At 35.2% G+C, this 26,498-nt stretch overlaps 1 protein-coding gene across 1 annotated transcript; it reads left to right on the top strand.

Moving 5' to 3' along the window:
* The first annotated feature begins 9,431 nt into the window (after nucleotides 1-9,431).
* On the top strand, nucleotides 9,432-26,222 carry LOC145681531 (hemolymph lipopolysaccharide-binding protein-like). Its single transcript, XM_081753176.1, has 4 exons — nucleotides 9,432-9,470; nucleotides 20,096-20,208; nucleotides 20,894-21,145; nucleotides 25,891-26,222. Exons 2-4 carry the CDS (start codon nucleotides 20,130-20,132, stop codon nucleotides 26,037-26,039), a joined length of 480 nt encoding a protein of 159 aa, XP_081609302.1. The 5' UTR covers nucleotides 9,432-9,470; nucleotides 20,096-20,129; the 3' UTR covers nucleotides 26,040-26,222.
* The last annotated feature ends 276 nt before the right edge of the window (nucleotides 26,223-26,498 follow it).

Genomic DNA, 26,498 nt, shown 5'->3' with positions numbered 1-26,498 from the left:
CAATTTTCCAGACAGAATTTTATGATGTTCATGAGCAAGGAATCAAGGGTTAGTACCTAATGTGCGTTACTCTTGTCAATTTACTTAATTAAATATGAAACACGATATAAGGTATTTTAACTGAAAAAGATAGTATCCTATTAGTTATACAACTTTTCGTCAAACAGAGTGTTAGAAACAACCATGAAAACTAACATTGATATACAAATATTCAGATCATATCTTGCCCCCCCACTTTTAACGTCCAATCGCCGCCACTGCTCCATAGGCTTCTCTTAATTATGGTTTAGTGACACCTAGAGATGGTAATTGTCCTTTCGTTTTCCGAGAAGAGAGAAATGTTTTCTTGTTCTTTTCTGCCACACGCGCACCATTTACATATTTTCCACCATGTACACACTTCCGAATCGCCTCTGCATTCTTTTCAGTGGTGATGCAACACATAGGCTATATTATTCCTTTTCTTGCTGTTTTACTATATTTAGCATAGTTTCCTACCCAACATACCTGCGAACACTAGCCTGCATAAATTTTACTATGGACGAATGTTGTTCAACATGACAACAATGTAACAACTGCCACGCTCTTAAATGGCGGAACTGTGAACTACCATTTGATGGGCATATTTGCGCATTAGGGGGGGGGGGATAATTTTCAGAAATTTCTGTCTAAAGAATCTAAAGAATTAAAGACAGTGTTCGAAGGGAAATAAAAACGAATCGGTATGTTTTATAACGATTGTGACTCGACCTACCGGCTATCTATATGTTGAAGTACAGTCAGGTATGTAGTCCAAAAGATTGCATTTCTATTTACATAATTACATAAAACTATTAGAGAGCTTCTCTTTAGTTACGAGGGAGAGCTACATGAAGAGACTTTGACCCTTCGCTATCAATTTCCTGAAAATAAATTAAAAAATGCCCTTATATTGTATTATACAGTATTATACAAGAAAATGCTCAAAAACCGAATATTTATATTAACAATTTCCTGCGGGAATACTTCATTACCACCTATTCGAATGACGGATGTTTCAAACCCTATAATACCCGCCCTCACGGCAAACAACCCCAAGATCCGCCCATGCTCAAAACACTTAATTTATATATTTTAATTAAGACAAGAAGAGACATACATACATAGGAAAGAAACAATTCAATATACACTTCAAAATATAATCTAGATTAACTTCTTTGAAGACACCTCATTTTAAAAAGAGAAGGTAGAAAAAAGATAAATATTTCGGTATTATCAATTTAGAAACTTATTCTACATAAAATAAAATCTTACGTCCAAAACTGTTCGTCAATTACTGTGTACACAAACGGATTTATTAATGGTATTTAGCATCTACTCTTTCGTGACGGTATGTCTTCGTCACTGATAAACCAGAGGCGGTATGGCATACCACCCCATACCGTCTCACTTCGACCACTGACTAAAGATTTTTATTATAGAAGGATTTCGAATTCATTTCTCATGAATAAATATACAGGAGGTAGTGTCATGCTGAGGTGAGTTTCTCTTTTAATATTTTCTCAAAATTGATTCAGCTATTATATAGTTTATATTAGAATAATAACTCTAAAATGTTTTGCAAATTACTTATCCCTAAAATGTTAACAAAGTTTACTTTATTACATTTTTTGTACATTGCTTACTTATATGTATTTTTATTATGCAATTTATTTATTTTGACAATTTCCTCAAATACGATTAATACGATTCTATTGATATCATACAAACAAATACTGCTTAATCCTAATAAAAAATTGAAATAAAACCCTGCTTTACGCTGTCATGTCCTAACTAAAAGATTACAAAAGGAATTTTACTTTAGAGGTTATTTTCTTTTAAAAAGCATTTTCGAAAGTATAAAGTTATTCTTATTATATAAATATATGTTACAGTAATAATTGCCGATAAACATGGGATACACAATAATTTTTATTTAATATTTAAGGGACATGAAGCAAGTAAATTCGTTGAAATTTGGCATTCGCTTTTCTTCCAGATTCACTTACTTCTTTCGACACTCGAAAATGAAAAGGAAAACGAACTTTATGATACTCATAATGCTTCAAAATAGAGGCTCGAAGAAAATGCATACGTGAATTAAAAAATGTAAACATGAAGGAATATCAACAAATGATAAGCTCCTTTCGGATTTACAAGACTTTTTATCTTTTGACATTAATGATAACGATGGTTATAGTCTATATACTATGGTCTCCAATACTAAGGTTCTCACTGAGTACTTATATTCATTTTAAGATAATAGAAACTATATTATTTTTAAATATCTCAAATTATCTGTGTTCATGATTTATAAACGTTACACATAGCTTTATGACATACGACCATTAATATAAACATCTCTTGAAGTCAAACCTTTTTGAGACCTACGAGGGCAGATCAATAAATAAAGCACACTTTATGTGAAAAGAAAGTATAATAGATAACCCATTGAGAATAAATGTGTATAAAGATTCATACCGAATCTGCTTCTCAGCATTGCCCCTACATATCTTACACATTACTCCCATCGCGGCTCACATTTTGAAATACTCTCTTGATAGAGGTATGTCTTTTGCAAGTATAGCAATCTGCCCGCAACTGGTCTCACTTCGTCATCGGAATTGAAATATTGGATAGTCAAGAACATTTTCACCCTTCAAAAATATACTCTTAAGCAGGCACCTAGCAAAGGGGGGTTTGGGGTCCGGACCCTTTCTTCGATATCAGAAACGAAGAGAAAGATTAAGGAAGGATGAAAAAAAATAAATGGGATAAATAAGGATCAGCCTTAAACATAAACTGCAGGAAACTTTTGGTTACTCTTTCTTATGAGGACATTTGTATTAATTGCAATATATGGTGGAGAGTTGAAAGAGATATTCCGGAAGAGTCAGGGAATTTGAAATTTCAAGAAAAGTTATGGAATTCTCAGAATGTCTGCAACTAGTCAGGGAGATTTCAAGCATCCGCAATTTTCCGAATGTTGTTTCATAAAATACAGTATTGATAATGGCTCCGTGTGTTAGAAATTCATCCAATAGAACCATTAGAGTGTTCAACAAAACATTCATTAACACTTTTCGCAGATTGAGTAACCTTGGTTGAATTTTTGGTATGGATCCGATATGTTTACATCAGATGGGCCTCGATTTTGTTCAGGAGTATAGTGATATTCCTAGAATTTGTCGTCTGGAGAAAATACAGCACTGAAATGTGTGTTCGCCTTCAGCCTGCTGTGTCATAAATACACTCCTATTTCTTAAAGGGAGTTTCTGAATCTTCTTGTCACCTGACGAGCACTAACTTTACAAAAACTTCGTGTGTCATACATCACAATTATATCGAGTACAATACAAAATGTTAAAGATGATCGATAATATTGGAAAATGGTTTCGTCGGACATTACATCTTCAATGGCCCTGACTTTTTTTCGGTTAACACATTTACTAGGTTCACACAGGCCTGCTCAAATACGCTACACCACTTGGGTAGTGCTACCAACGATGCTATTTTCCCATGTCCAGGCACCCATTCCTTGTGAACTTCATTGGATCATTGTGATCGTGCTCTCTCACTAATACACACAAACAAACATCACAACCCTACTTTTCACAAGCAGTAATACTCTTTGCTCAGTAATTCACGTTTCTACCACTAGTTGAACATACTGTATATACGAAGGAAAATGAAATAAAATCTTTCAGTTTTATGTCCCACGGTTATGCAGGCTAGGCTAAAGGAAGCCGTAGTTATGATAAACGAATGGAATAGTGGAATGAATAAAGTGAGAGGAAACGATAGAACCCGAGAAAATCTACGCACATGATGTTTATCCTCCACAAAGTTCACTTGATTCTAGCTGAGATCGAACCAGGGACAACATGCACCAGAGGTGAACGCTCTACCACTGAACATATAATGAACGAATAATGACTAAAGAACAAATTGCAATTTCACGGCTATGATCACTGTAATACCGCATGAAAAATGTTGTTCGCATCTATTATTAACTTTACTCTTCATATATTGTATATACATTCGTTTCTACATTGAAAGATGCTCTTGAACAGGTTAGGTTAAATGAGGCACCTAGAATCAAAAACAACCAAATCCATTTTTTAAATAGAAATTGAGTTATATATCGCTTGTTATATGTTTGATCTACAGAAATTCCTTGGTACGTGTTCGATCTGAACGAATTCCTTGTTACATGTTTGATCTAAAGGAATTCCTTCTTATATGTTTGATCTAAAGGAATTCCACGCAAACAGAATTTTGCTTAAAAGCTTAATATTTCATACTATAAAACTAGTTCAAACATGGGACTTTTTAAGCGTGTATACGGAGCTTCACTGCACATTTTGCGAGATTACACGGAAATATGCAAATTTCATGTGGCGGATTATAAGCCTAGGTGCCTCAAATGCATTATATATTGCAAAATTTTTGAACTTTCTTAACTTATTTTTTGCTCTCAAAGTCTTCTCTGAAAAGGAACGAATTCTACATTAAATTGGTAATTGAGGCCCGCAAATCTTTCCGAGAATTATGTAGTGGAACGCTTTTCTCGCATAGACTAATACTAAAGTACGCGGTTTGACAATTAATCACATTATTCTTAAAGCATGTATTATTGGCATTATAGTTGTATAGCCTACTGAGGTTTATTTTAGTATTATCTGCTGACTATTCATTAACATTGTTAATAGCTCTGTGCGATCTGTAGACTGATAAGCTACTTGCAAGATTCAAACTACTGCTAACATCTTTCGGCAAGTGAGCGGAAAATGTAGCACAATGATATAATAAGCTATTAAACAACTAGCGTGAACAATACACTAGCATAAGTATTATTATGAAACAACTATAATTGGCCTCTGTTGAATGAAGTAGAATAACGCAATCACTACTTCTTATTCTGCTTATTTCAGTATAATCATAGAAGAACAATCTCCAAAATAAAATCTTGTAATGTTAATCCATGACTAAATATTGATAGCTCTTGGCTTTGTAACTGTTACATGATTATATTACATTGAAATCTGATATTTCGGACTTGTTGTCCTATTACGAAACAACATTCGTTAAATACACTAAGCCCCCAATAAATTTGTTTATCTTTCATTGAACTAATTTCTTTCAATTCTTATAGCATCTGTGTTAGGAATAGGCATGATAAATGTATCTTACCAGCACCCGAGGTATAGTTTGAACGCTAATAATCTCAACGTTGGAATTGTGAATGCTTCGACAATGTTACTCAGGAAGTCGAACAAGCTGGTAATACAAATTCTCAATGTAGGGAAAACATCGCACATTTTCTACATATATTCACATAGCTGAGTAAGTGTCGTTGCCGGTGTCATGTTGGCCGCCACATGCGCCGTAATATACCTCATAGGATTTAGTTCAGGAAGCGTAACCGTCCAGAAACGTACGACTCAAACAGTTACTGACTTGACTATTCTACTTTCTTGCTAGATGACACAACTTTTATATTGTTGGTGTATTGACTCCAATCCTGTATCCAGATATGTTTGAAGAACACAATTGATGACGTCATAGATGAAGAAAGGTAGTGGATACGACACGACACTTGGTGAATACGACAATCAAGCGGTATTTGTAGTTTATTTCAATATATTAAATCATGGGAAGCAGGTAACATATGGGGAGTGGAAGTACATTTTGCAATTGCCGGACAGGGTTATACCCAGTGACTCACTTGGCCGTTATTAATCAGTTTATTCTATCTTCCTTGACAATACGAACTCTTTCATACCACAAAAGACTTTTTCGGTAATGAGTAAATGTGAGCAAAGATCGTTCATGAGAAAAACGAGGGAAAATAGATATATCTCAAATAATACATAGCATAGTCATATTCACATAGGCAATTATAATAGGTATTTCTCATTGCTCTGACTATATCTGTCTTTTCCTTAGGTTCGATTGAAATGTTATTGTGACTACGTGTTGAGCGCTACTATCACGGGGCCCAGGAGAACGTAACACGTGTGCAACGTATACACAAAGGATGGACTTCTGGCACATTATGATACATTCATATAGTGGCCCCGCGTAGCGCAATCGCTAACACTCTCGCCTTCGGTGTGAGCGGTCTCCGTGTTCAATTCCCTGTGCGGAGACTCAGTTAGAAAGGTGTAACAGCTTTTACAGACAAAGGCTGGGATGGTACCTATAATAATGATCGCAGGCCGTTTCCCTCCTTACCCAATTCCGACGTGTGAACGACGAGGGATGGCTAAAAGAACATGGATTCTGAAAGCCCAGAAATCTAATCCCTAATCCTAATCCTAATACATTCAAACTTCAGTATTCCGAAACTACACCAAGCCTTTCATTGTGCAACTCTAAGTCCACAAGCGAATTCATTTCATTACACAAAAGGCCTTTACTGACGTTGATAACACATACTATGATCCACGCATATTCTGCTAGACACATTTTCTATAATTATCCAAACATGTACCAAAATAGTCTATTACCAGTTAACCACCTTCAATAAGTCAAAGATTAGCAAGATGCGTTGGTGAACTTTTGCGACTTTCAGACAAAAATTAGGATTCCCTTTAAAATATGGATGATATATGCAAATTTCATTAGAGATGTCTAATGTATACATTGTGTTCTTCAATACAAAAAAAAAAAAAAATAGGAATAAGATTAGGAAATCTAGTTAGAAATCTCTAAGATCTAGTTAAATTTGATTAATTTTTTTAGAAATTTAGGAATAAATCTACAGAAACAACAACCTAACTCTAAGACGTACCAATTCCAAGTTTGATTATTTCACTATACATATATGTACGTACTATAGACTACATGGGTCTTCTTCCTGCAAAATGTATAATTAGATAAGTTAAAAATATATGAATCATGCTGATGGAATGATTCAAAATTTTAATCCTAAAACAGAAATGGGGTTTTAAAATGTTTTCAGTATACATTTCTTAGAAATATAGAGCTTCATGTTTGACATGAAATCGTAACATTGTGCACTTCGTGTCCTGCAAATTCCTAAAAAATATATATTATACAATGTTTCACTAAGGTTTATGTTAAAAGTAGATATCGGATTTTTATGCACTTAAAATTCATGAAATATGCATACAACAATAGGGTTAAAAGTGCTAAAATATCCACTTAAAATTCATTAACAATACAAGTAAATAGAGTATTTTCAAAACATACGGCAAAGTTATGACTGATGTTTTGTAGGTGAAACATAACATTCAAATTGTCTTCAGAAATTATTGTTGTGATATTTATAGTTTATATATTCCAAAATATTTTAAAACATACAGATTACGAGATTAAAATATACACAGTGAGTGTTGAGGGAACACATATCTGTACATATCTGTAGTATTGTCTTCATGAATGTATTATAAAGTGTATTCACTTTACACAAAATCATACGACATTGAATTTTCTACATGTTTCCACTGTAGAAAAAAATGTGTTTGAAAATTTACTCCTTCCCATAATTAGATTTCCAATCAATTATGAAATGCTTATCTACATTTTCTGGTGTCAGTTTGTGTTGTTTGTCCGTTAGAATAAGTTTGTACCCAAAAAATGATCTCTTGACGTCAACAGATGTTACCGGACAATATTCATAGAGAGGAGTAAGTTTGGTAAGTACAATTTCTGTCAGGTTGAAATCTAACCCTTGAAGATACTCTCCCATGGCTCCAATAGTTTTTGAATCGGAGTTTCTAGCAAGAACGTCCCACAATTTGTTTTCCACAGAGCGCCCGAGCTCAACAGGAACTAACTGGAGCTCATGTTAAAATTTATCAACTAGAGCTAAGCATTCACTGGGTAGCATCCCTTGTGTTTTTAGTTTCTGAATTGATGTCGACACGATCTTTAAATGGGTTTTTATCATTACTAGATTTCTCGTAACTTCTTGCCAGTTGAAAGCGTCTATGCTCTTCTGAATGACGTTCGCATCAGAGGAGACAAATTTTTGTACAATGCTTTCCACTTCGTCAAAGTGATCACAATAAAACATTGCAGTCTCAAGCCAAGTTCCCCAGCGGGAAAGAATTGGTTAAGAGATAGAGGAGTATGAGGAAGTGCTTTCCGATACGTGTGTACACGAAGGGGAGCTTTCACAAACAGTTTCTTTATATTAGATATTAAAAAATTGACGTCCGGAAAAAGATATCGAATTTCTCGTGCTACCCTATGAAGTCCACTATGCAAGCAGGTAATGTGGATCATCTGGGGACGAAAAACGATGATGTACATAGAAAACATGCAAGAGGATTTTCTGTCCTCTTTTTATGTTACGAATCACCTCCCGAAATTTGTGTCCATCTTTCAAGTACACCATATATATATATATATATATATATATATATATATATATATATATATATTTCGTAAATAATGGCGACATTTAATTTTTATTTGTAAATTGAAGTAGAAGTATTTTACAATTATTAATATCATCGAAAATTTTCCGTAAAATTAGTTTTATAACGTTTTGTAAACAAATGCGATTTTTCTTCCTTCAAACTTTATTCATAAGCCTACAAATTGATAAACATTATCGTTTGAAACTAAATCTTATTTTATCATTGCCACTGTTCACAATGTATTAAATTAAAATAATCTTACTCATCTGAACTTTAGGAAACGTAAAGTTTGGTGAAAACTTTTCCACAAGGCTTCTATATTTATTTTCTTTTAGTAAAACCTTTGAGCAATGGGTAATTTAATACATATACATTATTCACAAAAGATCCATAAATTATTGAATGTTTTGCAAAATAATTGAAATCAATTTGGAGAATGTAGTTTGTTTCTGAGGAATGCTGCCCTCAGCCTTTCGAAAAAGATCAAGAACGACAATTTTCAGTAATATTAAACATAAGGAAAATGGCCTTTCTTTTTAAAAAATATAAAATATAGTCGTTATCCTGTTGATTGCTCTCATATGCTGGCGTCACCATCAAAATGCAAGTGCACGATAATGCATATTGAAAGTGAACATTCTTTCTTTTCTATAAAATGTACTCATATCTTAAACGTAATAACTCATTCAACTAGGCAGCAATAATTTTTGGTTTAGACCAAAACACAATTCATTAAGTTTAATTCCTTAGATAACCTGGATTAAGATAATAACAAACAAGTTTTATAAAAAACTAGCTTTTGTTGTAACTTATTAAACGAATATTTAACAAATAAATGCACTTTATCTAACAATCGTACGAATTGAGGAAAGAAGAATCATTAAGTACATTCAACTGCGTTATCGCATAAGGATATAAGAGAATTCACATTAGATAAATGCATTGAATCCTTAATTAGCTGCATAACTGTATGTATATAAAGGAGAATGTCAACTTGTGTTTTATGTCAGAATTAACCAAGCACGTAAATATTGCAGATAGCACTTGTTACTTGAGATTGTAAGTACCCTCCATATTTGTGAGTTTTTAATAATATGATTCATTTTTGCATCCTGGTGAATACCTAAATATGAAGTATTTGTTTTAAGTTTCTTCTGACTTTCAAGTTGTTAAGTACGCATTACTGATTTGAAAAAATACTAGAATTGATTCTATTTTCAACAACATTGAACTTTACTTTAATATATATATATATATATATATATATATATATATATATATATATATATATATATATATATATATATATATATATATATATATATTAAAACTGATTTTGTGGAATGAAGCCGATGATAGCGTCCCTCTCCAGACAAAGGGGCGTATCTCATGTTCTTAACTTTTTCCAGGAGATAACTTTAAACCTCTTCTCATTGTTTATTCTATCCCCTTCTTTTAAATTTAGTTTGATCTCGTAAGTTATATACCTGAACGAAGGATATCAAAAGAAATTTTAAATATATATAATGTATAAAGAGATAATATATAAAGAGAAGAGGTTTTGAAGTCGTCTTCTTTAAATAATAAGAAAATGAGATACGCCCCTTTGTCTCGAGAGGGACGATAAATATTGATATTGTTGTGTTTTTAGAAAAGAAACATAAATTAACTATATTTATCTCTAAATTTATTTTTACAGACACACACACACATTATATATATATATATATATATATATATATATATATATATATATATATATATATGTAGATAGATAGATAGATAGATAGATAGATAAATTTAGTAATGTGTACTGTGTAAAAATAAATTTTGTGATAAATATATTTTGTTTTCGTTTTCTCAAAAAAAAAAAAAAGAAAAAGAAAAGAAAAGAAGGTAGAAGTATAGATTTTATTTTTCCATTCAAGTGACAAAAATTACTTTTTGTTGCTCCAAAGAAACAGGAAAGCCTCTCAGTTCTATTATCAAAGTGTTTCTTATAAAAATATGAAACAATATTTTGATTTATTTGAAAATGAAAACGAGAGGAATTATTAATTGAACCCAGAGGAGGATTTAGGATGGATGAGGTCCTAAGCTATTGAAGGTAATCGGCTTATATATATATATATTGCCACTGTTCACAATGTATTAAATTAAAATAATCTTACTCATCTGAACTTTAGGAAACGTAAAGTTTGGTGAAAACTTTTCCACAAGGCTTCTATATTTATTTTCTTTTAGTAAAACCTTTGAGCAATGGGTAATATATATACATTTGTGCGTGTGTGTGTGTCCGGCTATTCTTAGTCAACTAATATTTTAGGGAGCAGCTAGCAGCAGGGGCAATGTAACTTACATCATACAAGCACACTATTGATGTAGGTAGATTCTATATTATTTTATTTCTATCTTATTTTTGGACATGTACATCCATTATTTTCTTTTAAATTTTTAAATTTTTTGATCCCCCAAGAAAGTGGGGCCCTAAGCTATAGCTTGTTTAGGTTATACGTATGTACGACACTGTTCCTATGGTTATTTCATTTAGACTAAATAACTCGGATGATTAAGAACAACGAAGAATTATGAAGGATTTTGTGCGATGAGAATATGAAACGAAGATGAAAAACACACAAGAAACGTGCATACATTTAGTATGAAGTTTACTGTTAAACCTTGTTATGTATTTAGTTTAAAAGGAATACATTTTAATCATATATCCCACAATTATAAGGAAATAGCACATACATTAACATTTTTTATGTCAATCTATGGTTGGTTGGTTGGATTTTATAGTTCCATTTAAGAAACGAGGCATTATTAGACATGGATGTACAGTTTAAGCTGAAATGCAAACTACCGCAATACGATCAAATTCTAAGGACTTACTATCCGTGATCTTTCCCTTTAACCTATCCAAAAAAATTCACCCGGACGATAATAAGTATGCGATTGGAGAAGACTATGCCAAATGAGGAGTTAATTAATTGTATAAAGTACAAAGAAAATTTGTAGCCTAATTATTTTCAAAGTGAATCCGTGAAAATTAAAAAACATCTACTGTTTACTAGTTCTGTGCGAAAAGAAGAAACAAAAACGTAGATGATCAGAAAATTTAATAATATAATATCGACACATGTTGAACTAACTCATAAATAAGTGGCTCATAGAATTGCACTAGGTTTCTTCCATCGACACGTTAACTACTATTAGCCAACTTTTTCTGTACAATCATACGAATTTTCTTGAGGGTTATAATATAAGTGATTAAGGCAAGAAATAATAATAACGACACGCAGTAATGCTGAGTATATTATTTGGAAGTAGATTGTGGTGCGCATTAGATACATTTATGGAACGGAGTTTCAGATAGGTGTCTGTTAAAAAAAAGACCAACTCTTTCATTCTGTGTATAAAATATTGGGTATTATATTATTATTATTATTATTATTATTATTATTATTATTATTATTATTATTATTATTATTATTATTATTATTATTATTATTAACACGCAAGTGTTTCATTTTTAAATTTACTTTAAAGAAATGAAGTACAACAAATTAATTAATAATGCATTTCTCATCGTTCTTTACGATTTTATTCCACTATTTAATAAGCATTTCGTAATCTTGGTGAATAATCTCTCAGTTTTATCTGAAATAATTTATTTAACAAGACAACAATTTTACATCATTGTTCAATCATGAACTACAGAAAGTGTTCAAAAATGGTAGTAACAGATGAAACTCTGACAACGCCAAGTAAAAAAGAAAGTAAAAACATGGAGATGTTCCAGAAATTCATATCGGAAGTTTTGAATCGTAGCTTTAGACATATTGACGATGTGTGTGTATGTATCGATATTATTGTTATACAGCGTATTCATCGTATAGCAGAAAGTGAGTTATGGGACTTTAATACATATTGTAAACATGCAAAAAGTCTCGCTCAACTCCATTTTAAAGCAAACACACACGACAATCACTATCCACGGACAGAAATTATTCACGTAGTAAACTATCATAGCTCTTATTTCGCCTTACCACTTTAGTGTTTACGGGAATAACTGAAGTCGCTGGGAGCGTTTAGTAGGCTTTAGGACATTGTGCTATAATCGTTTTTCTTGTTCCTGTGATGGTGGCTTTGATCGTTCCGCTTCATGGTGGGTTCGGTCATTCTAATTGAAGTTGTTCTATCAGTTAAATCTGCCCTAAACATACTTCATCCGAGAGGTCCCACGACTCACTGACCCACCACCCACCATGACCCACGACCCACTGACCCACCACCCACCGTGACCCACGACCCACAACTCACCATGACCCACTCTGACCCACCATCACCCCCACCCACGGTGACCCACTCTGACCCACCACCCACCGTGACCCACCAACCACGGTGACCTACTCTGACCCACCGTGACCCACCACCCACCATGAACCACTCTCATCCACTTTGACCTACTCTGACTCACCAAAATCCATCGTCATCAGATCTGAACACGATCCACGGCCTCTTCTGAACTGACTAAAGAGTTCACACTTGTAATAAAACAAGACTGTGAAATTGTCACTAATCGGAGTTTGAATTTCTAGTCAATCGCTCAAGCACCACTCTGTTACAATAACGGTGGACCTGACCTTTACGATATAAAACGGTAAAGTGTTTGTCAGTGAGGAAATTGAAACAATTCGAGGTGGGGGGAAATTAGTGTGTGCCTAAAATATACTTGTACTAAGAGAGTATTCTTGCAAGTGTAAATTTCTGAACGCATTCAACAAGAAACTTCTATTCGCAGGAATATATCCCTGTACAATATGGAAAAGGTTATGGTTTCTCAGTTCACAGTATTTTTCTCACAAAAGACTTGAAAAATCAGTTGTTCATAGGGTATAAAGGCGCTCGTGTACCCTATGTGAGAGCATTTCCATAAAGCATGCTCATAATTGTAATTTGTCTAATCACTAAAACACCACGTTAAATTTAAGTTACAAATATGCATAATTGCAATTATTATGAATATTTATTCAAAATAGTTTACCTAAAGCAAAGAAGAGACTTACTAAAAATTAGGTACAAAGTTGAATAACACAAATAAGCCACTAGTAATACAAGTATACATTCTCCGTAACTCGTAATTTTCCACCTTAAAACAAATCTGAAATCGGATTTATTTCCTGTTGGTAACTTTTTCGTGGTAAATCGTCCGCAGCGGAATGATGTCCATCCTTCAGCCAAGAAATAACTAGCTCGTCTATTTCGAGCTTGTCTAGCGGTGGGCCATTAACATTGATGAGCAACAAGTTAGACAATGTTTGAGCACTTAGTATATTTCTAATATCAGTCATCTGTAAATTCATAAGGGGAAATCCCTGTTCGCACACTGTCGTGGAAATTGATAATACTTCTACCCGATTTCTGCAACTTCTTATCGACAATCTACTTGTTAGACTTAAGTCTGATAACGATTTTTCTTGGTCAGGTTTGAAATACTCTGCAAGAAGTATCATCTCTCTATCACCATACAACATCTTTTCCATATCGACCATGTCAGTTAGCAATGTCGACCCATGTAGAACAGAAACTTCATCTACCACGCCTTTGATAGGGAATGTTGTGAATAAATTATCAATTAAAGCCTGATAAACTGATGATTTCTTATTTGTTTATAAATTTAATTTTAGTAATTACACATGAAGGTTTGATACCATTACTAAGTTTCCTCCCACGTCTAGAAAGCGAAAGGGAACGAGGTTCCTGGAAAGTGTTCAGAGGTGAATGGGAATTTCCCTCCTTCTTCCTCTTCAATTACCACACTGCAGTTTGCCATGTGCCAAATTACGATGAATTTCAATTAAATTATCATAATATAATTATTTTCTTGTTGAATTATCAATACTTTTCAGAGGAAAAAAGGATGAAATTTGAAAGTTCCAAATCAAAGTAAGTAGACCAACGTAAAGGGGAAAAAAAGTGCAAAATTTTCCATACAATTATGCGTACAAACCAAACTTAAAATTTCCGTGTAATTAAGCTTACAGTACAAATTTTATGCCTATTTTTCTCACAACTTTATGGATTGATTCCCTGTGCTGTAAGCGCTCCATATAATAAACATAAGCTTCAGCAATTATTATAACAGAAAGCAATGGATATATGAAGCCAAGCACTGTATTTTTTGTTTCTGATTTTTTTTCTTAAATAACATCGATCGTTTTCGATCATTTTTGCTAGGGATGGGCACGAGTCGAGCTGAAACTCGACTCGACTCGAATTCGAGTCGAGTTTCGAGCCGTGTCAAAGGTAGTTTTCTCGAGTCGAGTTTCGAGCCGAGTTACTGTTTTTGAGATCGAGTTTCGAGTCGAGTCGAGTTTGATACATGGCTCGCTTGTTTAGCTCGTTTTAGCTCGATTTGAAATCATGGCCTGATTAAACTGGAAAGCGAAAGCCATGAGAAATGTAAGCCGTACTGTGGAATACTTTTAGTTTTGCTCACGAGAGGGGACACTGCTTGCATCTCATCTCGTCTCGATAACGAGACCACAATAGATTTTTTAAAAATAAAAGGACAGCCTCAAATGTCGTGAGCACCAATATATGTATATACTGTAGTTTTTACCATCAAGGATGAGACCTGCACGGTCGTATTTCTGAACCTAAGCAGAAGCCCAACCCGGGTAGTGATGTCAACGGGCTCGGCTCGGTTCAACTGAGCAAACAGCTCGAGCCGACTCGGTTGGGATGAGCCACCGTATCGGTTCGGTTCGGCTCAGGTGAGCCATCGGTTTTTGCCGTCTCTTGTTAGGTGAGGTGTTGACTCGACTCATTTCTCGGTTCGGATCCATAGTAGATGAGCTGTGAGCCGAGCCACTCGATCCGTTGACAACCCTAACCCCGGGCGGAGCACCGCGGTGATCCAGATAACTGCTAACTCCAGAACAGAAAAATAACAGGGTTGCCGGGGTATTCTAAGATTGATATAGGCCTATACATGATGTGTCTCATGTAACCCCTCTTTAATCAAATTGATGTGGGTATCAATTTATCTCCTGGTATACACCTTTATGCTATAGCCGTGTTGAAGCAGCTCTCACGTTATGAATACTCGTAATTAATTAATTAATACGTAAAATTTACCATATTTTCCAATATTTTATCATATATCTATATATCTCGAATAACCCCTCCAACCATAATTATCAACATTAAATCTCCTTGTCTTTATACTATATATATGACTGTGTATAGCTGTGTTGAAATGGCTCCCATTATGAATGATTAATAATTCAAAATTGATCACTTTTCTTAATATCTTATCATAGGCTATATGGAGAAATTACTAATTTTTCAGTATTAACATATTGCTTTATTAGTCTGTTTTTCTGTTAGTATCAATCATTATAAAGAATTCTAGTGACAAAAGAAATCATACTTAACTTTAAATTATCTTCATAATACTCTTTCGTAATATTCCTATATTGTCTTTAGCTTTATAATTTTCCTATGGTATTTTTAAATTCCTCATATTTAGAATTTCTTGCGAGAAGAATAATCGTCATTTAGTTTCTACATATTATTATTATTATTATTATTATTATTATTATTATTATTATTATTATTATTATTATTATTATTATTATTACCAATATTATAAAAAGCCTATTCCTGATAACAATGTTGTTATTTGTATAATATGGGCAGGTCGTGGAAACATAATTGTATGCCACATTTTCTGACTTTCGAGTAAGTATGAAAAGAAAGTTCATCATTCCTATGTAATTTGATACAATGACACATACCAAACAAGTTTCCCTTGTGGTTTAATACCAATCCAGTCCACCTAATAACTTAATTTTACCAGAACTGACAATTATAATGATGTTCGCTAAATCCTCTCATATCATGGTAAAAACGAAATGAAATCTTTAAGTTTTATGTCCCACGGTTTTTCCGGTTAGGCTAAAGGAGGCGGTGATGATGAGAGATGAGTGAAATGGTGGAATGAAGAAAGTGGGAGGAAACAGGAGAATCCCGATAAAACACACGAGCACGGTGTTTGTCCACCACAAAGTCCACACGGCGCGAGCTGAGATCGCACCAGGGACCCCAAGCACCGGAGGTGAACGCTTTACTACTGAGCTACCGCGCCCCCCACATATCATGGTAAATAAAGTGCTGACTTCGCTTCTTCATATTTTGTATGGCCGGAAATTCTCTTTTATCTTATTCATTGGAGGCAAACGTTCTTACCGATTTAGACTGGACTGCAACTGAACAAGTGTGGTTTATTGTTCAACAGCCCTGCAACTCTGCAAGTAAACAAGTTCCCACCAAACGGAATCTGTAATCAGAGGTCCCTCCCTACAGAGGTTCAGACTTTTCTTTACTGAATAGTTTTAAACTCTTTCCTTTTTTATAGTGGGCAATAAAAATAGGAGAACAATATTACTTTTCTGCGGCAGTGTGTCATTTACTTGAGCAAAGCTATGGTAGTCAAAATTTGCAGACACTCCTCAAATAACAGGAAGAATCCCACAGCTATTTACAAAGACAATCGGAAAGTTCATTTCTCTGCTTTCACGAAATATTTACATGTGTTACACTTTGCGTGCTGAAATTAATAATAATAATAATAATAATAATAATAATAATAATAATAATAGTGAATATCTACAATATATTATCATTATTCATACTTTATCTTATTTCTGACAGCAGTGTTACATACATAATTTTGTCTTCTTCAATCACAAGCCACTGTTGTGCTTATCCGATTCAAATCTCTCCTCCATATCGTTCTGCTTATTTACTCAGTAACGTACTACTAGACTAATATTCATTCAAAACAATTCTTTGATCCAATACTTGATCCAATTTTTGTTGTATATACCCACATTCATGTCCAGTTCCATCTAAAGAAACTAGTGTAAAAAATATTTGTTCCCGAGCGTTATAGTAGTGTATGATTGAATTCCGGATATATGAAGGCCCATAAATATGCAAATTTCATATGGGTCGTTAAAATTAGTGCAATATGCATTGGGCCGCGTAGAACTTCGGATTTGAATCAATTTTACACGAATACCGAGAGAACACTTCGCGAATGTAGCATAGATTGTGTCTTAAAGTTACTCATATACAGACCACGACAATAGTCTAGGAGACAAAGTTTGTGTCTGTCTCGTATCGAAAAAGTATCGTAAAAGTGGTGGTCTCTTAGGAACCGTATATGTACCTGGAAACGTATGACTTCATGCCCACCATCAGCCATCTTTTGCAGAATTAAGTGAACGAGAGATATACTTATTTATTACTAAGCTACCAGATACAATCTCAGAGGCCATTTTACACTGGAGCACTCAAATCAACAATAATAACAACATTGGGAAAAGAAGTGGAAGGATGGCGACCAGGGTCTGTATTTTAAGATACCATCTCAACATTGACCTGGTGTAACTGAGGAAAACCCTGGAAAACCTCAGTCAGGATACTGAACTCTGGATTCGAGCATGGGACCTTCCGATTGCGAACCAAAAACGCTGTAATAATGATAAATCTTTGAGTTTTACGTCCCACTCTTATGTCGGCTAGGCTAAAGGAGATGGGAATGATGAGAATCGAATGAAATGGTTGAATGAAGAAAGTGGGAGGAAGTGGGCGGGCCCAGAGAAAACCCATGCACACGGTGTTCGTCTACCACAAGGTTCACTTGGCGGGAGTAGAGCTGGAACCCGGGACCCCATGCACCAGAGGTGAACGCTCTACCAATGAGCCGCGGCGGTCCTAATAATAATAATAATAATAATAATAATAATAATAATAATAATAATAATAATAATAATAATAATAATAATAATAATAATGTGTCATTGATAATAATTGTATTGTGTATGTATGATACTTCAAGAGAGTACTTGAACTACACACACGATTAGGCTCGATTTGGTTCGTTTTGGCTAGACTCGACTCGAAACTCGAACCAAATTCGAGTCGAATTTCGAGTCGAGTTGGAGGAAATTTTTCGAGCCGAGTTCTAGAGTCGAGTTCAAACATGTCTGTTTCGAGTCGAGTCGAGTTTCAAAGAAAACTCGCTCGAACTCGCCCGTGCCCATCCCTAATTTTTACAAACCAACTCACTACCAATTTTCCATATATAGAAAGTGCCCCTCCCCCACATAAAAAAGAATTTTAAAAAATGCTAGGACACATTCTGTTTATTTTCAATAAAGAGTTAATACACTGAATTTCAGCTCCGTAAGTTTAACGGCTTGCGAGATACTCATTTTTTTTCCGCAAAAATTTGGATCCTCACTACCTCCTTAGGATATTATGCATTATAATAAAAGCAATATAACATCCCAATTTGAATTAAGGCCGAACTATATACCGAAAGTAATTTCATTTGACTTTGCAATTTGACCGTGATGATCAGGCACACATAGTTACATTCAATTTTTTATATATTACAGTGATTCAAAACTGTATTTTTTCCAGTAGTTAGCTCTAAAAACTCACAGGTCTCGAAAGCCAAGTTGTAGTGTAAGTCCTATTGCTATTATTACAATTAAAAATATCAATATCCAAAAGTCTTGAAGTTCTTTTTTCACTTGGTTAGATATACTCACCTCAGGTAAGTAGACAGAAACAATTGGAAAAGGAAGGGAAATGAAGGTCTTGAAAGTAAAACGGAGACAAATTTACCAGTCTTCAGAAGATACTGTCTACAATGCAGTGAGCAGAGAGGGTCGGTAGATCATACTGAGTCGGTGGGTCGCAGTGGGTCATGGTGGGCGGTGGGTCGCAGTGGGTTACGGTGGGTCACAGTGGGTCATGGTGAGTGGTGGGTCGCAGTGGGTCACGGTGGGTGGTGGGTCACAGTGGGTTATGGAGGGTGGTGGTTCGCAGTGGGTCACGGTGGGTGGTGGGTCACAGTTGGTCACATGTTGTTGACCCACGACCCACTCAGAAAGCTTGACCCACTTGACCCACTGACCCACTGACCCACTCCATCTCTGATACGTACTATGTAACAATTTGACTTCTACTAAGTACAAAACTAATGGACCAGGATCAGTGGCACATTACAATCTGCAATAGGTGGAATCATCGAATATAGAAAACAATTTTCTTGGGGACCCTGTATTCAGCCAAGGTCGAAGTCATTTAATTGGACAACAACGTTTCGTTGTTGCTATCATTCTAATGTTGCCACGGTTTGGTAGGCACACAACTATACTAAGCATCTTTTTATGACCTTCCAATTAGTAACAACATGCCCTCTGCAAACTTAAATGTTAACTGACACCCTACATAGTCTGGTGTACCGTATTTACTGTTTCTGGTGTACATTCACTCGGCAATAATGTAGGCACACCACTCGTGGGTTGTGATACTTTTTTTTTGTATTACACGAAGTATTTCGATTGTTCTTAACTGCTACCTCATTCCTGATGCGAGCTCATGTCCTTTGGATTTCATGTTAAACTCTAGGTTAATTTCAGATATAGCCTTAATGTTGAGTTAGATACTAAACTCCAATTCAACAAACAAAAATCCAATAGCACATACTGTACTGTAAACATATTATCTTCACATGTAACGTACGTAATATACTTACTAGTAAATAGAGTAAGAAATCTTACTAAAACTAACAATATTTATGTTGTACTATTTTGCAGTTCATTCGTCTCTATCACAGGCCAATCTGAAGACATGGCTTCGAAATTCGTTCAAATATTGTTCTTGGCGATTTTATCGAATTCAATTGCTGATCCTATATTAGATAATAAAGGTTAGTTAGTGAATTATTTATAATTTGCATATTTTTAAAAATGTAATGTTTAAAACAGTTTTCTTTAACAAGGTTAATGAGTCATCAATCCAGAATATTAATTTATTTCTAATGTTACTACGTATGTTTACATTGTGTCGTTTCTTTTCCTTCTCTCTCTTTTAATTCCAAAATTTAACTAAATGTTGTTTAGAATATTATTTTTTTTCAATTACATGATGTTTATGGTCGCAAAGTGACCCCGCGTAGAGTAGTAGCTAACGCTGTCGCTTTTGGTGCGAGAGGTCCCCTATTCGAGTCCTCATGGGGACACGCGATGTGTATTATGCAAAAGCCTGTTGAGGTAAGTAATTCTGAGGAGAATTTTCCTGGATGCTACTCTCTTGTTTCATTTCACAGGAAGAGTCCGAACAATTCATTCTTATCTTGTCCCCGATATTCATGCAATGGGATACATCGCTATTAGCACTTTCCATGCTTAAACTAAGGTTAGCATAGCCTGAAATTCTATTATAAGCATAATGGAGAAAAAATTACTCGACCTGATCTCGAGAGAACGAAAGCCTTTGGTGTCAAATACTTTCCTAAAATTAAGTATGTTTTCAACATATTTACTTCTTATGGAAAAGTACGACTTTATCTTACTGTAAACAGATTTTTTCTTTAGTGTTAATTATCTTTCTAGATCCAGAGGTAAAGGAGTATGTGTATTTTACAAATCTTGGTTATTACAAGTTCCACACTTTGAAGGTAACTTGGCCAGAAGCTGTTCTAATCTGCGAAGAAGAACGAGCACACTTGATTATAATTAACTCAAAGGAAGAAGCTAAACTGGCATCAGAGTTGTTTTTACCATATGCAGTTGGAGATTATTACTTAGATGCTATGCATTCTGGGTTCATCAGAAATGAGGCCGGTGATTTTATAACTATATTTTGTAAGTACGAAGCATTTTTCTTTACAACTAGTATTGTGAGGCTGTAAGGATTATGCACGACACTGCTAGGAACATCTACATCATTGTTAGGTTTATTTGCGTCAATGTGAGGAAAGATAACTACAATATACAGATGGTGATCAGAAAAATGGAAACACCTGAACGAAATTGCAACTTACCAGATTAATATGGTGTTGGGCCACCTTTCGCCTTCAGAACAGCCTTGATGTGACGTGGGATGGAGGCATAGAGGTCGTGAATGTTAGCAAGTGGAATTTTACACCATTCCTCGTGCAGGACATCGGCCAGTTCTGTGAGAGACGATGGAGGTGGAAATCGTCGCCGGAGTCGTGTTTATAAGACGGACCACAGATGTTCAATTATGTTAAGATCTGGGGATTGGGCGGGCCAGGGGAGGTGTTGAACTTCATCCGGATGTTCCTCAAACCACGCTGCAACAATGCCAGCTGTGTGAATGGGTACATTATCATCCTGGAAGATGGCGTCATTGTCCGGGAACAACATCCGGACCATAGGATGCAAGTGGTCTCCTAAAATTGCGACATAATCGTTGGCAGTGATTCGTCCGCTAAGTGTGACCACAGGACCCAATGAAAACCATGATATGGCGGCCCACAGCATCACTGAGCCGCCGCCATGTTTCACAGTTGGGCGGAGACACTGCAGATCATAAGCTTCTTTGGGCGTTCTCCACACATAAACAAGGCCCGTGGTTGGAATAGGGTGAAGGATGACTCATCCGTCCATATCACACGTTTCCAGTCCTCAACGGTCCAAGTTGCATAGTCGCGGCACCATTTGTGTCGTGCGAAAGCGTTATGGTCTCTGATGAGCGGCTTGGCCCGTGCAACACGACCCCGTAAGTTCATGTCATGTAATTCGCGGCGGACTGTGATTGTCGAAACAGGGTGGGGGAGGTGCTGATTGAGTTCTTCCGTCATTTGCTCCGCAGTGGCATGACGGTTCTGCGTGACAATGCGCTTTAATACACGGCGTGACCTGTCACTCATGATTTTCTTCCATCCACTGTTCCGCTTCCCCGATGTGGTTTTCCCGTGTGTTGTGTAGGCCGTCATCACCTTTGACACTGTCCCACGCGACACACCTAACACAGTAGCCACTGCCGTCACACTCACTCCACATAACCGCGCACCAACAATTTGCCCTCTTTGAAAATCTGAGAGGTCTCCCATTTTACACTACCTCCGTCTGCTGCAGCCACTGGACACTGCTGTTCCACTGCGCCTGACGTAGTATGGAGACCAACCTAACACACCACTACCAGCGGTCCGGCGCTGCGGGCGCCACGACACCACTGCCAACCCATACATCTGACGTGTTGCCAACTACAGGTGTTTCCATTTTTCTGATCACCATCTGTATACAATCTTTGATATACTTAATATTGTGCAGTTTTAGGTTATACCTAATTGAAAGAGAAGCTTACTCCAGGGGAAAATATATATCAACTGCATTGTTCTGGAAGTCACAGAAACAACAGTTTCTACGTAAGAACTAGTGACTGAATAATGTAGTTTTTGACATTATAAAAAAAATACTTTTCTCTATTTTCTCTTCATTACTGATCAGAATATTTAAAAGGTGAAACAACAATTTTAGAGCTTTCTCGTGACTATATGATTAGCGTACGCACTTTATGTGCGAAAGATCTGTGATCGAATTTTCGGTGGAGGCTCATTTGGTTCGGATCCCACATTAAGCTGTAAGCTTTCATCTTATATAGCCTTAGTGATGAAATAAACGTTAACTTCCAACCATTTCAGGTAATTTAACTGGGTCTCAATACTTGGATGGTTTAATAAAGCGTGAGCAGCTCGAATTCCAGCTACCTCCATGTTGTGAACTCTGAGATATTTTAGCAAAAATAATTTTGGGAAATGGAAAGAAAAATGCAATTCATAGTTTTTATCTCAAATTTGGATAGTAAAATTACTATCTAGATAATAATGATTTGTATATATATTAATAGAAGTGTGTTTCTTTGTTAAATAGTAAAAAAAGAGTAAAAATTCTCACTGCAGTTCACTAAGTTTAAGCCATATGCGCGAAGTCTAGAAGTACAGTTATAATTTAACCCATATTTGCCTACTGGGTCGTTAGAGACCCACTTTTTGATTCGAGATAGTTTAATATGGTTAGGAACAATTGCTCATTTCATGATTGACTTACATTTTCTGATATCTTTTTTACTTGCCTTTGTAGTTATTTCCATCTGATACTACATCTAGTTTCTTATATAATTATTTTTCTCCCGGAACCTGTAATAGTTAGTTTTACTCATCCATCTTCCTCCACAAAAGACATTATACACCTTACGCGCTTTCTTTTCTCAAATTTTCATAGTGTTATTAGAAAGACAAGAGAGCGCAATAGTTATGTTTACGAGCCATATTGTATAACTTTGAGTAGTGTTCATTTTAGAATCGATGAAATTTCAGATGGGTCGTTAACGACCCAGTGGGCAGGTGGGTCGTTATCTTCCCGGTGGACCTACTGTTTTGAAATTAATTGTTTGTAGGCCTATAGAGACTTAACTTTTACATCATTTGGCAACAAAGCATTACATGTTATTACACAAAAATAATGTTATCGTAATTTTATCGCCATGGCTGCAAACAATTAATAAGAGTAAAGCCTAGTCATTTTGGATTCAAATTCCCTGCAGTTTGATTTGAATCAAGGAAGAAGCGTCGCTGAAAGAGCTATACATAATTTAGGTGATTGGTTGAAAACCATAATTTAGGTGGTTGGTTAAACTATACATAACTTAGTTCTTGGATTGGTTAAAAAAATTCAAGCAATGGATAAGAACCTCTGTTTCTCCTTATGTTTTGACAATACCTTTACGTCATCAATGTTATTAGTGGAATTTTCAAAAAGAGGTTTCTGTGGGAGAGGAACCGTAGAAGAAAATCGCGTTGGAGAATGCCCTTTACCTGCCACAAATATCATCAAGAAAGAAAGACGTGGAACGTATGTTGCGAAAGTTGATTCTACAAACGTTATCGCGGGTATGTGGAAGAGCAATATTGCGGTGACGGTTCCCTCACCTGAATATGACGTTCATCCTGTGTAGAGTACCGAACGTTATTCCTCTTCAGAGAAGAGAAAAGTAACCATTCCCCAGCAAACTATACGGTAAATGTTGGGCGAGGTAGATAGAATGGACCAAAATATAGAAGCTTACGGTATTAGTATCAGAGGAAAAAAGTGAAATATACACATTACGTTTTGGATGTTCGATTTTGTGTTGAATAATTTTTGGTTTTTGGCAAGAACAAAAGACCTAGCCAGTGAAAGTTTAGCATTTCGAAGAGACGTAGTGGGGTTCTACTGCAAAAGTATGGAACTGCTCCAAATATACAATGACCAAGTACACTAAGAAATTCGGGACTTCATATATGACCCAGTCACTGTCACGTCAGTAGCACGTTGTCACGCTGCAGACCATATAATTATTTCAAAGGAACGGAAGCGTCGTTATTATACTTGCAATACTAAAAACAACAAAAAGGGTGTAGAAATGTGTAGCACTCCACGAAAGATGCTTCTCTGCGCTTCTTATATAGTTATGTTGAAAAAGCCTTACGAAAACGTGACGAACAATTATTTTTGTGTAATATATTTATATACAGGGGGTCTCAAAAGTAACCACACATATGATAATTCTGTTATTATCCGAGTTACAACAAGATGTAAGAGAGAAAACCGTCTCCAAATGTGATGTTTTCAATCTAAACTGAACATTTTCTTTTTAATCGGACGATCCGTTGGGCTTTACTTTTCATGCGTTGCCATTTACAGGGAAATGGATAAATTTTGTAGAAGTATGATGAATGGGGCATGCTAGAAATGGTTGCTGGCCATCGACACGTTAGCGTAAAAGACAGTAACTTCATTGACTTATGTTTTGGGTCCAGGTAAATGACAACGTTACATGTTCGTTTACCTTTTCGTGCATAAAGAATGTACAGTCCTAACGGCTCGTCCGATTTTAAAAATGCCTTCAATTTATATTGAAAACATCATATTTGGAGACGGATTTCCCTCTTACATTTTGTTGTAACATTGATAATAACAGAGTTATCCTTCTGATGGGACTTCTGAGACACCCTGTATATAAGACGTTATAATTACGCAGAGAATTTTATTGTATTCTTTGTATATAAATGTTCTAAAACTCGAAATTGTGTACAACTAAATTAGTTACAAAGTGTATGCCCACTGGGTCGTTAACGACCCATCACGAAAACCCGAGAAAATAAATATTTTGGAGCAAATAAAGCATATTCCTTTTGTGTACGCCACATTTGAAATATTCACTCAAAATATGAACAAAATCGCGAACAAATAGGGGTTAAAATTTTATATACTATTATTTAAAGTGTAACTACAATAAAATAATTACATTCTATCAGAAGTCGGAAAACTTAATACTAAACTTGAAAGAATTTTTATATTTTTTTGCTCTAATTTAGGCTCTTTGTGCGAACTGAAGATAAAACATAAAGATTTTAAAAATACTTTCTCCATTTATTTTTGCATGCGCATGCACAACTTTTCGGCACTATTACAATTCTATATTCAAGAAATCACTTTTTTCAATCCAATTTACTCTGCATGCAACTGTAGCTAATTTTGATTTTTTTCTTTCTTCTGAGAACAATTTTATTTGTCTTAATTCATATAATTTTATACAACAGTTCATCCATTGAACAACACAGGATATACAACCTTCTCAACAGGAGAGCCAAATGGAAGCGGCGATTGTGGAGCCATCTATATGAACGGAAGCTTAGATGATAGCGCTTGTGAATGGGAACGACATTTCATTTGTGAACAAGTTGTTTAACAGCTTTATCAGCACTTTATAGCCTGAATACAAAAGATGATTGCATTTTGATTAAGATAATCAATCAGATTCTTATTTTTAGAAATGTTCTTTTTAATTATACTTGTTGAAATCGAAGACAACCAACATATATCCCATTTGTGATTCTTCATTATTTTGTAGATCTAAGTAACTGTAATCACAATACGCATTAGTATAATAAAAATTCTGAATGAGGTATTCTGTCTGTGTATTTTAGAAAAGTAATACCTGATTTAATATGTAATCCTTAAACCGAAAGAAAAACATGCAATATTGTTATTATTTCAGAGAAAATATGTATGCGTCATATCATTAACAAAAGGTTAGCATTTAAAATACATAAATTTCTGCTACTACTTATCTTTCCACTTAGTTTGATGTGTAAATATACTTACTGTAATATCACAGCTTCTGTATCGTGATACCGTTCGTCATTAT

The sequence above is a fragment of the Thermobia domestica genome, chromosome 3 (assembly GCF_964235325.1).
Source record: "Thermobia domestica chromosome 3, izTheDome1.hap1.1, whole genome shotgun sequence".
Lineage (NCBI taxonomy): Eukaryota > Metazoa > Arthropoda > Insecta > Zygentoma > Lepismatidae > Thermobia > Thermobia domestica.
The sequence above is the reverse complement of the archived record's forward strand: the minus strand, read 5'-3'. Positions and strand labels throughout refer to the sequence as shown.